Source organism: Telmatherina bonti (assembly GCF_933228915.1).
Source record: "Telmatherina bonti genome assembly, chromosome: 6".
NCBI classification, from domain to species: domain Eukaryota; kingdom Metazoa; phylum Chordata; class Actinopteri; order Atheriniformes; family Telmatherinidae; genus Telmatherina; species Telmatherina bonti.
Genome location: NC_136624.1, coordinates 39,662,160 through 39,678,677, shown reverse-complemented (window position 1 = coordinate 39,678,677; position 16,518 = coordinate 39,662,160). Strand labels below are relative to the sequence as shown.

Below are 16,518 nucleotides of genomic sequence, written 5' to 3'. Positions count from 1 at the left end.
ACGTGCCAAAAAAAAGCACCAAATTGTAGGAAGCACAGTAACAGCATCTCACCTGTAGATGGCGTGTATTTATTCCAGGGTAACAATGAATACCCGGCATCTACAGGTGAGATACTGTTACCCGCGCTTCTTGCGATGATTGTGCCTCTTATGGCAGGAGTGTGTTGCTTTTCTTTTTTTAGCACAACGCCGTCTCCCTCTAATGTCATTTAATTTGATTTCTGAAAACCATCTCCAGACTGTCCTTTTGGTGTCTCTGCAGGGTCCCTCACGACTTTCTTTAATGCCCTTGAGGGCCAGAGTCCTGCAGGTTCAGTTGTTTCCTGCGGCAACACACCAGGTTCAAATGAACTTATCATTAACAGACTTGTCACAACTTGACCAGCTGTTGGAGATCCATCTTGTTTGAATCAGGTGTGTTGCTGTAGAGAAACATTATATACCTGCAGGACACTTGCATGTTCTTGAACTGGTTTTATTATTATTATTATTATTATTATTATTATTATTATTATTATTATTATTATTATTATTAATAATAATAATAATAATAATAATAATAATAATAATAACAACAATAATAATGATAATAATAATGATAATAATAATATGAAAGAAAAGAGAACAGATCAAATTGGCCTTTGCACAGCTTGCCTTATAAAATCTATTGTATTTATCATGACTGTACTGAGCTTAAAGCTTAAGCAGCTTAAATCTCTAGTAGGTAAAGATGCTGAGAGACATGTTCCTCTGGGTGAAGCGGTTCCTCGTCCTGATAGTAGTCTATACATTCTGTCATCATGAACAATAAGAAATATAGTTAGACCCCTCAGTTTACTGTAAATCTGTAAAAACTCTGACCAATCCAAACCCAAACGGAGTTGTTCATTTCTTATATTTCGTAACTTCTTCTCCCGGCTCCCCTCCTCCCCCTCCAGCAGCGCATACCTGATACCTGCCACACCCTGCATATAAACAGCGTGTTAGGATGAAAATACAAAGTAGTGAAGAAGAAACTCGGAAGGCAAACATGGCTGAGAAAATGCAGGAAGGATTTCCCGACCCGGCTCGGTTTATTTGCCTCCTCCTGCTAAACAGCCGAGAAAGAGAAAATCGTTGGTGGAAAAAGCTGCGAATAAAAAAGCCTCGGATCACGCAAGGAGCAGAACCGGACGGGGAGGGGCCAAGACAAGGGGAGGAGCCAATACAGGGTCCTGCGAGCTCCACAACATCACCTACCGCAACTTTAAATGTCTACTGGAACCTACAGGTTAGAATACATGATAATAAAGCTCGGAAGGTTCAAACTGACTGTCTAGTTCCCATTGATTTTCCTGCAGAAATGGTGAGTGTGTGCAGCAGCTCAGGTTTTATCTGCACAGAAAACCATTTAGTTTTCTGCGTGAGATCCCAATCAGACTTCAAAATATATGATGAATCAGCAGATTCACTTTCTTTACAGTCTGATGTAAAAATGTAAAAAACCTGCGTAAAGGTGCTCAGGTTGATACCGAGCACGGAGGTTCGATTAGCTGCTTGCTGTTATCACGTTTGCTTTCATTGTCTATACTGACTCCTATTTGGCCATCCACACACACACACACACACACACACACACACACACACACACACACACACACACACACACACACACACACACACACACACACACACACACACACACTTGATTGTTGGGAAATCTGGATCTGGTTTGTACACGTAGTAAATGTACTTGTACTCATATAGCAATTGGAACTACATGACACCTTCAGCCATTGTAACGCTCATAAACCTGATAAACACATCAGGGAGCATCGGGGTTCAGTGCCTTGCTCATGGACACTTAGGCATGCAGTCAGAGCTACAGCTGTGCAGACACGCGTGTTGATCCCTCTTTAATACGCTTTGGGCTGGAGGATATTCCCTTCTTTGTTCATTTTAAAGGTTGGTGTTGGATTTTTTGCAAGTCACCCTGCGATTGTTTTTAATTAAATGTAATAATGTGATGACTTTACTGTTATATTGTTTTATAATCTGTTGCTGTTGTAAAGTCGTCATCGCTGTAAACGAGGGACACCTCAGTGACTAACAACGTTAAAATAAAGGTTTAAATAATTAAAATAAAATGGTAAGCTGCAGCATTGTTGTAAAACACACTGGACATCTCACCGTCCACACAGGAGGGTTTGTTGCGTGTCGTCCCGGCCACTTTCCCAGGTAAACAGGAGCACTTGACCGTCTGCGAGCGCTCTTCAATGCGGTTCTTGTTGCAGCACCGGTGGGCAGCAATCACCTGGCACGTCCCACCCTCTGAGGGAGATGAACAGAGAAACATGCACATGCTCAATGATCAGAAAAGATTTCATCTTCATATGCATGTTTTTAGGATCGGTCTTAACGTGAATAGAAGATGGACTTAGTGAATCTCAGCTACACACACTGTATCATGTGAGGCAAGCGGCGCTACAATCACTGGGCACTTACACTGTAAGTATGTGGAACAAATTGGCCCTCAAGGAATCTCAATTATGTCATCAAATTGCCTCTCAGTCAAGGCTGGCTGTCCTCACTCCATACCAATCAGCTCGTGATGACTATCATGAAGAACATTACACACTCCGTATGCAATAAGCCATTTTTCTGCCCTCCATATGTTACCAATATGACCAAAGACGGGATCAATCATTTGAACACAGTCATTAAGACATTGATATAGCCGACTCTTCTTTGTGCAAATACACACTAATGCATTATCTCTAACGTATAGAGGACATCAGTCGGAGCAAATGCAGTCCCATATGCTCCAGTTTGACAGAGGAGATTCAAAAGAGAAGGTGATATGTGCCGACGGCAGCAGCGGGTCAAAACAACAATAGGGAAAATTACCCAAGGGAGGGTGAAGGGGTGATGAAGCTGAGGGACACCATAAAATGAGTGAGACAGGCAGGGAGAGAGAGCTAGAGGACAAGGTGTATCTGGCTGCCAGGGACTGGCCATGCCAGTGAGTAATGAGGGAGCCACTGGAAGTGCCCCCTTCACACAATTATAAAGCGTGAGGCTAATGCAGGCAGTGGAGCTGCAGGAGAAAGGCCCTTCATCACCACTCTCCCCCATCCTCAGGCCCCAGGAAAAACTCTTTATCTTCCTATGACAGGCTCAGCAACAGAGACCAGCTTCCAACAATTAAACTGGAGCTCATCCCAGGACAGGAGAACAGATACGAATAGAAACTTATTCTTTCCAAAACACAGGCTGGAGAGCAGAAAGACAAGCAAACGCCACACTTCCTGCGGCTTAGGCATGATTTTATCTGAAAGTCGCAGGTTTTAATGGAACTTCCTGCTAAGAAGAGAAGATGCATTTGTCTGTGCAGGCATTACAAGAAGCTGTGTGTTCTCCTCTTGCTGCGTTGTTGTGTAAACGTTGCAAATAGCTTGGGTGAAGAATTAAGGAGCCGAGCACCCAGGAGTTCCGAGAAGTTTGGCAACAGTTTTCTTCTTCCATTTCTATCAATGTCTGCCTTGGCGAGACCAAAGTCCGAGGAGTCTGGGATTAAAAGGCAAACATTTGCAGTCCTGCCAGCTGTCGTGCACTGTTAATGTCACTCTCTCAGCACTGTTGTTAGATATTTCTGGGCAGAGGTGTGCTAAAACCTTGAACTACACAATGTGTTGAATATTTTACCATCAGCTTCCTGACCTGCAGACTTACTTTCAACTTGAAACAGATCACTAAATATGTGAGGGCTTCATGCTACGCGGCAAATCGCTGATCTGAACCGAACCCCGTAGCAAGGCCCAGCGTCTGATCTGGAGGTCAGGCCTGCAGAGCTCTAAGTAGCAAAAAGCTGACCAGGCACCACATAAGCTGCATCATATTCATAGCTTTGTCTGATTATTATACGGCTTTTAATTTCTTTAACTCGGATTGGAGATTGAACAGATTTAATTATTCAGGAAAAACAAGGAACTCCTTTGGGAAAATAAAACAAAACAAAACAAAACAAAATAAAAAATAAAATAAAATAAACAAAACAAAACAAAACAAAACAAAACAAAACAAAACAGAATAAAATAAAATAAAATAAAATAAAAACAAAATAAAATAAAATAAAATAAAATAAAATAATAAAATAAAATAAAATAAAATAAAATAAAATAAAATAAAATAAAATAAAATAAAATAAAATAAAATAAAATAAAGACTCATACATAAGAAAGAGTTTAGGGATTTTTTAAGGAAAATAGAAATGTGTCTGTACTGGATTGGCTGTCCTATTTTAGAAGGTTGTCTCATGGGTTACCAGTAGCGATGTACAGTAATAGTTTAGTGAAACAAGCCAGTAAACAAACAGCAGACGTATACAGGAAATGTCTCAACTGTGACTTATTTTGGACATGTACAGATTGCCTTATTGTTTTATGATATATGTCGTCTTTTTTCCCCCGCTGAGTTCAGTGTTTAACAAGCAGAAATAAAAACCTGTTGGAGTTCTGACATCGCGAGCCTGTCCCGCTCGTTTACCGCAGTAAGCAGAAGCAGGTCAGCGGCTCGGCGATTTAGCAGGTTTTCAGGAAGAAAAACTGTTTCTGGAAAGATCACAGCACATCACACTATTAGATAACTGGCAGAGTGCTGTTTATCTGCTGGAAAGAGATGCGTTTCTGCACCTCCAGTGCAGAACTGAGCAGATGTTCACATTTCACTAACATTTTACTAACTGTGCGGTGGGTGTGTGGTTCACCAGCGTGTGTATGATCAGATTTACCATGAGGAAAAGTAAACGTGCTGATTCATGGGGTGGAGACTAATTCCTCCGTCTTGATTTGTTTGATAATTGTCAAACAGCAGTGAAATGTAAAATCACCATGAGATGCAAGACGCTGTTGGGTTTTTATCATCAGTTCAGATAATATTTCAATGGCTTTAAAATCAGATGCCTTGAACAAATTTTAGTGACTCATTGATGCATTAACAGACCATGTTTATCATTACTTCTACATCTTTATAAATGTTGACCTGCAAGCTTGTCTTAGCAGTAAGTGCACGGCTCATGCACGTTTGAGCCAGTGAGTGCAGACTGGAGCAGGCTGGGAACTAAAATTGTGCAGTCATCCGGTCTGAATATTTTAGGCACATGTCTGATATTCCTGAAGACGTAGTCAGCTATATAGCAGAAATACTTTAGAACAATGAAAGAAGACAGCATGATGAACTCCTCACTGTGTATTATTAGTATATATACATATCAGCCCAGGAGGATGGAAATCCCTCTCTAGTTTCTACATTATAATTACACAGTGACTTTATTTACACTGACAACAGCACAGCCACATGTTTCAAAGTGGGTTGAAGGCATCTTAAAATATACTGCAGCTGCATGAAAAAACACTCATTATGTGCACATATTGTTTTTTCCAGAACAAGAAAAAAGGTTTAAATGCACATTCAGAATTACTGTTGTTAAATGCAAATATAACTAACAAAATAATCATCATTAACATTATGAGGTATATTTTTAGACCTTTGACCAAACATGACAAAATGAAAATAAGAAACAGTACGGAGGCATAGAACACACACAAGCACATGGGCTTTGTGCTGAGGTGGAAATGATGTGTGAAACATTTGGTTTCTGAAGGAGAGAGCGGCATGAATACTGTCATGATTACGTTACTGGATCAGCCACAAGAGCCACTTGAATGACAAATGACTGCTTGGTCTAAACATAATCCCAGTTAAGTAGTCGGCGGCTCAGAATGAGGTAAATTAGTCTTTATTATGTGCATTTTAAAGTGAAGGTGTGTGTATTTAGGCATATGACATCAGGCAGCATTTAATAATGGATATTTTCCACTCAGGTGCTCAGTAGTAATTATGTGTGCATTCTGGCACAATATGGGACAACAGCAACTTGAGACATGACTGCAGCTGTGATGGATGCAGCGCTCGGAGCCTGTCAGGCAGCTAAAGGGGTTAATCTAACCTGCTAAGATGGAGTGCGTGGTTGAGTACTCTAGCCCTCGGTGGGGAGAGGTGAAGGGCATCGATGAGTCCATCGACTGGTCATTTTTCTCTCCGCAGCCCACAGTGACAGCAGTCATTAAATGACTGGATGCGGTGATTATGTTTAAGGAAATCAATGCTGCATTGTTTTCAGCTCAGCCCAACGGCCAATTACGAGCAGTTAATGAGGGAGGGGGGGGCGGGGTTAGAGAGGAGAGCGAGTTGCAGCAGGGAAAGCGAGCTGTGACTCATATCAAACTACACAAACTTTGGTGATGAGTCAAATGCATCCCGAGAAGGTAAAAATACAAGGCTGGCTGACCTTTTACACATACATAAAGAATGTATACTTTCTTGGCACATCGCAGTGTTTTTTATTGATCACTGTGGGTTTGGCGGTGTGACATTATAGCACCTTTCAGACGTGCACACAGGTAAACATGTCCATCATGTCTGAATGAGCACCTCAGTGCATTTTAATAATAAATAACAGAGACAAGACATAGCAACAGCTTTGCATGTCTTCCAACACATTCTGACGAGCAAGGAGTCGCTTTAAAAGCCAGAGACGTTGGGAGGGATTCGTTTGTTAAGGGTTCAACTAAATAATCATACAAACCACACAAATGCTCTGTGTCCTGCAGTTTAACAGTATTTTACATATTAATAAAGTTTTCTTTGAAAAAAAAACACATTATGTTGCAGCTTGTCTCACAATGCAGACAATGAAGAGTGTCAATTTTTCTTTCCATTCTGATACCAAGTAAACTTCAGCCAGTAATCAGTGATATCCATCCAGGATGATTATTTTTAAGAACTTGGAAAATCACCTTTACAGCAGCTTTTCTCCACCCACCCTGGTCCCAATCAGATATCACACAGATCTTCTTCCTCGTGCCTTTTTGCCAGCTGGGATGCAAGGATTTGGTGGATTTGCTCTAATCAGGATGGACCAGAATATTGCATGAAAAACTGAGTGGTTAACTGTGTGATACATCAGATGGCTCATCCTGCAGCCATCCTCCGAATGGAAGGTTTAAAAACAGTAAGAAACTTTGTAAATAAAGAGGATAAAGATGTTTTTGGATGATTCCGTTCACCTCTGTAACAAAGACACCCATATGCCCAAAATCAGCCTCTCTCACTGAGGTGATGCCAAATAGTAGCTTTTATTGTTGTTGCATTAATGCACTGCTAAAATCCTTTCCAAAGTACAACAATATCATCATTTTAATGTTAAAACCAGTTCAAGAACAATAATAACTTTTATTGGAATCAATATTTCAGTATTGATCCTCATACAGGCAGCAGAGTAGATGTTGAACCTAGACGGAGTGAAACATCTTGAACTACTGCAGTCATCACTCTGCAATGTGTAAAAAACCTGCTCAGTGTATAGAAACAGTAGTAAAAGTATTTTTCTATGGATGATGTGATTTCCTGTGACGCATAAAGTGACATGTTGCCAGGAAACTCTGACTTGGGCATTTTGTCTCTACTGAATAGAAAACATTGCATCTTCATCACTATTCCAGGTGTGAATGAAGCAACGAGGAACCTTGAAATAAAGTGACCCATGTCTAAACGATGGAGTCCTGCCATTTCATAGACTGATGAGACTGTTAACCTCACATATCCCATATCTGAGACAGTCTTACATGCAGGTGTTGCTAAAGCTTTTTTATGTTTTCCAGCTCTACGAGGAATAATAACAAACTCCTGAAATAGACTGCAGGATCTGTCAAGCAGCTTTAAATGACTGCTGTCGCTGATGATGAAGCTCTCAGGCCGACAGAGAAATGCTAACCGCTGGAGAAAATAAATATGATTCTGTCCAAAAGTCTGACATGAAGTTGGTGATTATGGGGCTGATGGAAAAATGACATGACTGAGGGGTCGTGTGAAGTATTCTGTGTTGCGAGCAGCAGAAATGTTTCATTGAAAACCTGCTTCTGAAAGCGTGATGTCGGAGTGGGAGACATGGAAGTGGGCTGCTTTTTCAGTGTGAGTCAGTGCAGACTACTTTAGATGTTTTAAAACCCTGCAGACACTTCAGGTAGATCCCCATCAAGGACTAAAACCCAGTCTATGACTACATTACTGCTGAGCCTGTACTCAAGGTCATAGCAGCATGACGGATTATTGCGCAGCAGCTGAAGACTTCAAGCTTGCAGGAATCAAAGTGACGGTTTCGTTTCATCCCTTGAGTGACAAAGAACGTTGGCAAGTGATTGCTTTTTGATCTCACTGCACTGGAAATGTATCTGATGAGGAAAAATGCAGGTGCCTGTGACGGTGTCATCGCAGCTAGACAAAGCAAACAGTATTCCACCTTGGCTCGGCTTCAGTGGTGGCAGCGATAATCTATGCAGGGCGGCCAAGAGCGCTAATCGCTGGCTCATCATCAGGAGGCACGGCTGTCCCCTCCTCTCTCGCTCTCAGGCAGTTTATCTCTCCATCTCCGGCTCTGCTTCTACCACTACTACTGTTATGAAGTAATGGCATATGGGTGAAAGAAGGGACACAGCAGTTGGTGAGAACTTAAGCCTCTCAAGGACTCATTGTAACAAGTTAATCAGTACATGCCTGCGGTTTCCCCTGAATGTTGTTCTGCATGTTTTGCTCTGCCAAGCAGACAGGTACAGCATCAACAAAGGCTCCAACTTTCTCTACAGTCTCCCTCCTCCTGCTCCTTCTCCTCCTGCTTGTTGTGGATCTCTCGTACTTCTTACAGCTATCCACCGTTGTACAACTTTTAATTGTCAATTTACGTTTTCAGAGGAGCAGAAATGATGGTTCCCAAAGCTCTGTGGAGCTACAAAATGTAAATTCAGTTCTTATTGACAAACCAGTAACAGCTGCAGTTTACATTACTGTTGAAATGAAGCACATTTGGAGACGAACTGAGTCCTGCGGTTGTCTCACGGTGAACAGACTTCGCTTTACTCTCAGCCTGAGAAATCATTCCAGACATGCACACATTTCTAACTCATTGCTTATTTTTGTTGATAACATCTGATGAAATCTGATTACATTTCAGATTTCAGCATCCACAAACTCCTGCACTGTTTGTCTCGGTTAGATTTCTGCTTTTCTGCAGGAAGAAAGAGAAAAACAAGGATATTAATGCTTTGTTTCCTAAGGAAAAGGCTTCAAAGTGCTTACGGTCCAGCCGTATAAATCTTTAACAACGTTCATCACAATTTTTGCTTTTCATTATTTAAACATGAAGTTGGAACTTTTGAAACACTCCCCCTGATTACTTAAGATAATGTTTAAACATGCTACAAAGTACTGTCAAGTGGATTGGAAATGGGAGCCTTGGAGGCGCTGCCAGGGAACAACTTTTTATGTTCTTCCCTTTGGCAGCTGATAAAGTTTACATATTTTATTAGAAATTACACAACCCTCATTTACTTCTTAAATCTCTGCACTTCTGTAGCTGTACCAGTTAAAATGAAAAAAGAAAGAAGTCACTGAAAGGAGGAGAAATTAGGCCTTTTCTCCATGTTTCCAGTATGAAGCATAAGAATAAAATTTGATGTATTTAATTAGTTGTTCTCTTCTAATGACCTAATTTGTGTACTGATTCATGTAACATTTGTGTCTGTTGTTAGCTAGAAAAGAATGACCAATATGGGATAAATAAAGTTTTCTGAATCTAAAGTAAATTAGTAGAGGAACCACATGCATGTTGCATATTTTTGTGTTTGTGCCAGATTGGAGCTGTGCTACATCGAGTAGTAACATCTGGCACGTAGAAATGAAGAGAAGTGTGAGGATGTGCAGTTTTCTAAATGTCCACATAAGGCTGGAACCCAAAGCCAGTCGAAACAAACTGGTTCCATATTAAAGTGCCAAACTTGAACTCATAATGTCTCTTCTCTACGTTGTTGTTTACCAGTGGATTGTTGTTTGTTTTCAGCCCTTCCTCTATGACCCTTGACTTTTCTTCTTGCCCTTCTTCCAGGTGTCTACCTCTCTTCTGACTCCACCGTCCACCAGAGGACCCAGACTGGTTGCTGAGGCAGGCTTTGATGCTCGCCTTGCAGACCACTTTGGAGGATCTGCTTCAGGCTTCATCTCACTGTTCATGGAGTTCAAGTCCAAAACTTTCATCATGTTTTTCAGTATAAATGTCTCTATGATGCATTTCAGTCTAATTTATTTTAACGTACAAGTCCAGAAGGGCAAGAAAAAATGAAGCATTTTTCACAAACCCCTTCATTCATGTTGTATTTATCCTCTCAGATCAGACAGAAACACGCCGACAGAGAAAGCTCCGCCCCATGTCCTGCAGGCTGCGTCTGATTGGTCAACTGCCAGGAGTAGTTATACTGAGCAGTGGAGGTGGCCGTGGCTTTCTTCTCATGAACGTGCACAACCTGGAGAACATGACCAATCACTGAGTCCCTCCTCCAGGACGTCACTAAAATTTCCAAGTAGAAAAAATTCCCTGAAACCATTGGTTCCATCACCATGGAAACCGAACGTAGAGAGTGATGTAAAACTCAAACATGTGTTTAGGTGCTAAATAAAAAAACGGCGCCACTCACATGTTAAATGAGTATTCAACACTATAAACTGTAGAAAGCTCAGAAAACTAGACATAGCATCATAGAGCCGCTTTAACTTTTTCCTCTATGTTTCTTTGAGCCGAAATATGTTCAGAGACAAAGAAAAAATGTCATTTTTTTCATATTAAACGAGTAATATTTGTATGTTTGTAGATAAATTTACCAGTTTAAATTACAGCTGAACTTAATGCATGATAAATGATGCACATTCAGGGCATGGTCACTATGAACGACAGGTCAGTGTTGTGATCCAGGGAGATGTGATGCTCATGTGTTTGAACCATTTGTTTAATTTCCCGTCTAAAAGCAAAAGGTGAGAAAGGTCAAATGGCAGAAATGAACCTGGATGGTAATGACCCATCAACCATGAAAAAGTGCTGAAAAGTGTGGTTTGGTTCTCTTTCTACACTGGCCCACACATTAGATCCTTGGTTCATAGTACTTAAAGAGGTTCAGATTTGCAGAAGTATGTAGAAAACTCGGGTATTTCCTCAGAAAACCTGAAAACTTTCTGGTCTATGTGTGACTGAAATGTTTTTATTAAAATGAATTAAACTGGAAATCCTTACCAACCTCTAGTCCCAGCTTCTTACATTTAATTTCCATTTCATGTGTTGTATGTCCCAGCCAGGCGCCATACAAGCAAACGAACAAACAAAAAACAAGAACTCAGTCTAGTGAGCTGTGCAATGTGAATAAAAAGGTTTTCCAAACTCTGAAGAGCTTTAACAGAGCACCAGGTTGGAGACGAGGCCTAACTTTTACACACTGAAAGCATTTGAAGGAACAGCTTTGAGACCTTTTATGATTCTGAATGCTATTGATAATAACACACACATTAATTTCAGGTATTGTTAAGTGTTGCTTATGCAATAAAACCTTTTGACTTGCATATCATTTATGCATCAGAGGATTCACCATTCATCAAGTGCCCATCAGTGCCCGGCTGCAGAGACGTGCATGGCTTATCTGACCTTAGGCAGTGTGAGGGCTTCGGGCCGGTTTCCCGCTTATAGCCCGGATTTCACCACGCTCCTGGGGCAGCATCACCCACAGTAATGGAAGTAGACAAACAAGTGAGCAGCAGCTATAGTAGAGCCTGGAGCTACCTAAAACCTCGGGATGGGAGTGTAGAAAGAGAGGGAAAAAAAAAGACTCCAGAGCTCAAGCTGATTGACAGGAACCACTGACCCAGCGATACAGAGCCACACGAAGAAATGTTGTTTTCCCTCTGCTGGTGCTTCTGAATCCAGCCGTATTCACACAGAATACTGAAAACTGGTCCAACTTAGAGAAAATGACCAAGAATGGAGGGTCAGAAATGTAAAAAAAATCTCATGACGCTTGTTCTGAGCAGATTTTCGACTCGAGGATTCGGCAATAAATTCTAGTTTAGTGAGCGGGATTAGTATAGTGCAGCGATTGCACCATCCGTAGTAAAAGTCTTGACATCTTTAACAGGTAATTCCATTAGTGCAATGAAAGAGATGCAGGGTGCACGTTGGCCATGGCCCTGGTCGATTCTTAATCACCTGTATGGGCTTCCTCTGGTGGGCCTATATGACTCCAATGCTCACATCTTTATGGTTATTAAAGTTAACGATTGCTGCGTGGCTCATTTACCAAGGCTCTATCAATACCAGTTCAGCACCATGAAATTACCCCACTCCAGAGGGAGCAGCGTGACAAACCGGATTAAGAAGGGCTCTCTAATACCCTGGCATATATAACTCTCCGTGTCATGGACTGCTGCAAGAAGACCCACTGCCAAGCTCAAGCCCAACGGAGGGCGGGGAACTAGGGACAGCTGACAACCATTAAAGCTTAAATGTCAATTCCAGCTTTCATTACTCACATGGTTGTTCAGAACAGGGATGAATAACGATGAATAAAAAGGTTAAAAAAAATGTTTATAGTTCTGAGAAGTTGCCTTATAGATGGGAATAGAGTGATTATGGTAAATATATGCAGGATGTAACCTACTTTTGTGGTCTTTCAGGTGTAAGCATAACTTTGCTGGGTACTATATTATATTATGTATGAAGGGGGGATCTTTGCATTTTTAATATAATATTAAAAAACAGTGAAGGCAGAAATGAAATTGCCTCTCCAGTCACACGCTGCTTATCTTATTGTTATGTCAGGTAGGTGAAGCCTACATAGACTTCTGCAATGTCAGAGATGGTACAACATCTAGAAAATATAGAAAGGCATCAGATTACACTGTAAAAATTTCTATTTATCACCTTGTGTGTCACTCAGTTGTCTATTCGTGCCTGTGTGCATCCAAACTTCTGTCACCGAAGTGAAAAGCAACAAAATCACAGAGTTCAAGCCTGCAAGTGCAGATCTTTTACTGCACCCTGATGCACAGTTAGCAGTGCCTGACCTCTATTCAGCATCCATAAGACATAGGTCACTGCTCGCTCGAAATGAGAGTCGGATGGCGAGATGAACAACTAAATTGTCCATTCAAAATCACAAAGCTACTTTTTAGAACAGCACAATAGAACTGCCTTCACAGGAAAGACAGACCCTGGGAGGAAAAAATAAACAATTGGAAGCGTTTCAGCTCCTCAAAAACACCTGAAAACAGACAGAAGTTGCAGTTTGCTCTTTCTTAAACCGGGAAAAATAAAAAAGAGGAAGAAATTGAAAACACAAATTATGATGTGGGGCTATTTGATGAACCAGCAGATGTGCACAGTGACTGTCTGGCCAAAGGTCTGATTTAAAAAACTGCCTGACACTGAGTCATAGTAAGGGATATTAACTATAGAACACTGCAAGCATGCCGTGTTGGAGCCTCTATGCTCAGGGTCTTGAATAGCATTGGATGGCAGGTAAGGTCTGCTTGAATTACACACAATGCATTATCTAATCTGCATAATGCATCAGCGTGCACTTAATGTCAAATTACAGATGCATACAAAAATTCCCAGAGTAGTATCTGTAGAGAAAGGGCTCTCTGCTGTGCAAATAATATGCACACTACCTGTAAAGTAGAGCAGTTGCATGATTTTACAGAACTCTGCTTCATTTGGAATGAATGATAATAAATTCACATCTTTGTTATTTGCATGTTTGCATGTTTGCTTGTTTGCTTGTGCTCTCAATTAATTTATTCAGCTGTTTGTGCATGAACTTTTAAATGCAGAAATTCTACAGATTTTTTTTTTCTTAAAAGTACATAAGTACAAGTTTTATTTTTATATTTTAACACCGGTTTCTTGTGATGATGGCGGGAACAGATTATTCTGGAGGGGTGGAACTGTTCGTAGCTCATCACAAAACAACATCCAGTCAGACTCATTCTCAATCCTAAAAGAATTCAGAGACTCAAAGTCGTCTTTGGACTGTGGAAGGAGGCGTGCAGAGAAGCCACACATAGCTGGAGAACATGCAAATCCACACAGGTTCCCCACTTATTTCAGTGTTCCAATAATAATATTAATATGTACAATCAGAAAAGGATATTGGCCTTCATGGAGTGTGTTTGTGGTGTATTGGGAGCTGTGCTGGCTCAGCCTAACTGCTGCAGGAATCAAGGACTTGAATCTCTTCATGCTTTGGGTGCAGCAAACTGTGTCTGAAGGAGCTCTGCAGGGCTCTCAGGGTTTGAGACATCCTGATGTCTCACCAAAAACCATCCATCACTGATCAGTACATTTGATTTCACTTAACTTAAAACTTTATTATACCATTCCCACAATCACACACATGCATCACAACTGCAGCCCCCATCCATCACGGGGTCTTTTTTCAGAAAATCAGGCGTAACCTTGTAACCGTTTACTTTTAAACCCGCCCTAGCTGTCTTATCTTGATAAAACAAACTTTGTTATCTTGAGATGATGAGAAAATGAACTTATTATCTTGAGATAATGATTATAAAGAAGGCCAGCGCAGCTGCGTCTGGTTTCCTTAAGAAAAGTCATTCTGATCCATGAGCTTGTTAAGCAAGAGCTCAATCATGAATGCCATCTGCCAATGAACCTGGATGCTTATTCTGTGTATGACTCACCGCTGCATTCTCCGCTTAGTCCAATGCCCGACATGCACATGACAAAGTGCTTTCCACTATTCACCTCATTAAAATGGATATTGGCTTTTAAATCATGCATTCATGAGATGATAATTGTATGGCAGAGCATTGATCTCTTCCTCAAAGACCAACTTCCTTGTGATGGTCAATGTAAATAAGGGCAAAAAAGTGAAAATCAATGCTGTAACTACTTATCTTGTGTTGGACAGCATAGAGTAATGATGTCAGATCTGGCATTTAGCAGCTGACCCGTGTGGCAGTAAAGATATTATTGCAGACTATGACAAAAGGAGCATGACAGGAATGTTTTCCTAACAGAAAGCTGCAGCTGTAACGAGTGTTTTCCTTATATATTTGGTAGGTATGAGGATGTGTTTACTGAAACTGTGAGCTTATGTAAATTTAACCGCCTTTAGATGTTTTGTTCCATACGGTTTATATCAACAGCATCCCTTTGAGAGATCTCTTTCCAAGCATTCCACACTTCAGTGATTACAGCCAGAGTTTGAGTGAAAATGATCCAATGAAAAGAGTCCTTGTTGTTAACACTCACTTTCCTCAGTGGCGTTTCTTTACTGTAGAAGCTAATTATCTTCCTCATAAAAGCTTTGCAGATACTTCAGAGGCAGTTTCTCAGTCCCATCACCAAGCAGAATGGAGCCTCCAGAAAACACACACAATGCACATCAGATTAACTGGGGGCCAAACACACATCGGACAATGACAATCTATTTTTTGTGCCACAAAACACTAAAATGGGTTTTCAAGCTACCTGTGGGAAAGCATCATCGCTATGACAAATGACTAGAAGCGAGGCGAGACATTGGTGGGAGATGGGTGGGGGCTAGGAATTAGCGGGGGTGGGGGGAGTAGTGAAGTTATTTGCAGACTCTAAAATCGGAACAATATGAGACCTGGAACACAATTTAGTATCAGATTACTCACAGCGATATCCATCAAAACAAACAATTCAGTCACTCAATATCATTACTGTCTGCTTGATAAGCTTTTAAGCTGGAGATAACATCTTGATGTGGTAACACAAGTGGGGGCAGAGCCTTTATCGCTCATTTCTACTGCTGGGGACACAAAAGAGAAATATGAGTCATGTATCAGAGAAATGCGTGAGAGGATTTTGTTCACAAGACTGAATTTATTTTACCAACCTGTCATCTCAGTTTCCATCAAAGACAAAACTAACATTCTGGTGTTTCTGCATGAATCCCGTGTTTAAGTAATGAGAAAAATCTCTGCTATCTGCTGCTTTTAGTCTCCCGCGGCTTCTTATAAAACATCAAAAGATTGGGAAAACAGCAAAGCAACCTGTTGAAAGACTGAACTCTATGAAAGGGAAAAAGCTTGAACTCCACTTCTTTTTTACTGAGAGTGATTACTTCATCCTCCAAAGCAACCCTCTAAAGAAACGGATCTATAATGAACTGAAATATGCTTTCATTCATTCAGCGAAGGTAGCCCTCTTCTACCAGATTAAATATCAGCAGTAATAAATGACACCGGCCCGCGAACCCATTAATTACAAAGATTGAAATCAGGATTTTGTTTTGAACTTGTGCCCACATGGATTCTCTGTGAGACGCTGTCTTCTTGAATAAAAGATTTTAACGTAGTTTTCCAAGCTCTTTTCCATCGGATTGTACTTTTATTCTGCAAAAAACCAAACTAAATGATCAACCCTTCGGAATCGCTGTGTCATCATCAACACATCACGCTCGCATGAGATGCATGTGCATGTGAATTATGTTATATTGTAACCCTGCCAGTCTTAAGAAGGGATGAAATGAAAACCTGAATCTCCTCATCTATCTTGCCTCCAGATACCTGTAAATTTGATCTGTGCCACCAGGGGTGGACTGTGAAATCGTGCGGCTG

The 16,518-nt window shown here is 40.9% G+C and overlaps 1 protein-coding gene across 2 annotated transcripts in view; it reads right to left on the bottom strand.

Moving 5' to 3' along the window:
* The window catches only part of tafa1b (TAFA chemokine like family member 1b), a 125,267-nt gene that overhangs the window by 18,856 nt on the left and 89,893 nt on the right, over positions 1–16,518 (bottom strand). For both annotated transcript variants that reach the window (XM_079241747.1, XM_079241748.1), the window contains exon 3: positions 2,170–2,310. In XM_079241747.1, the coding sequence (XP_079097873.1) occupies positions 2,170–2,310 (141 nt within the window). The remainder of the gene's footprint in view (positions 1–2,169; positions 2,311–16,518) is intronic.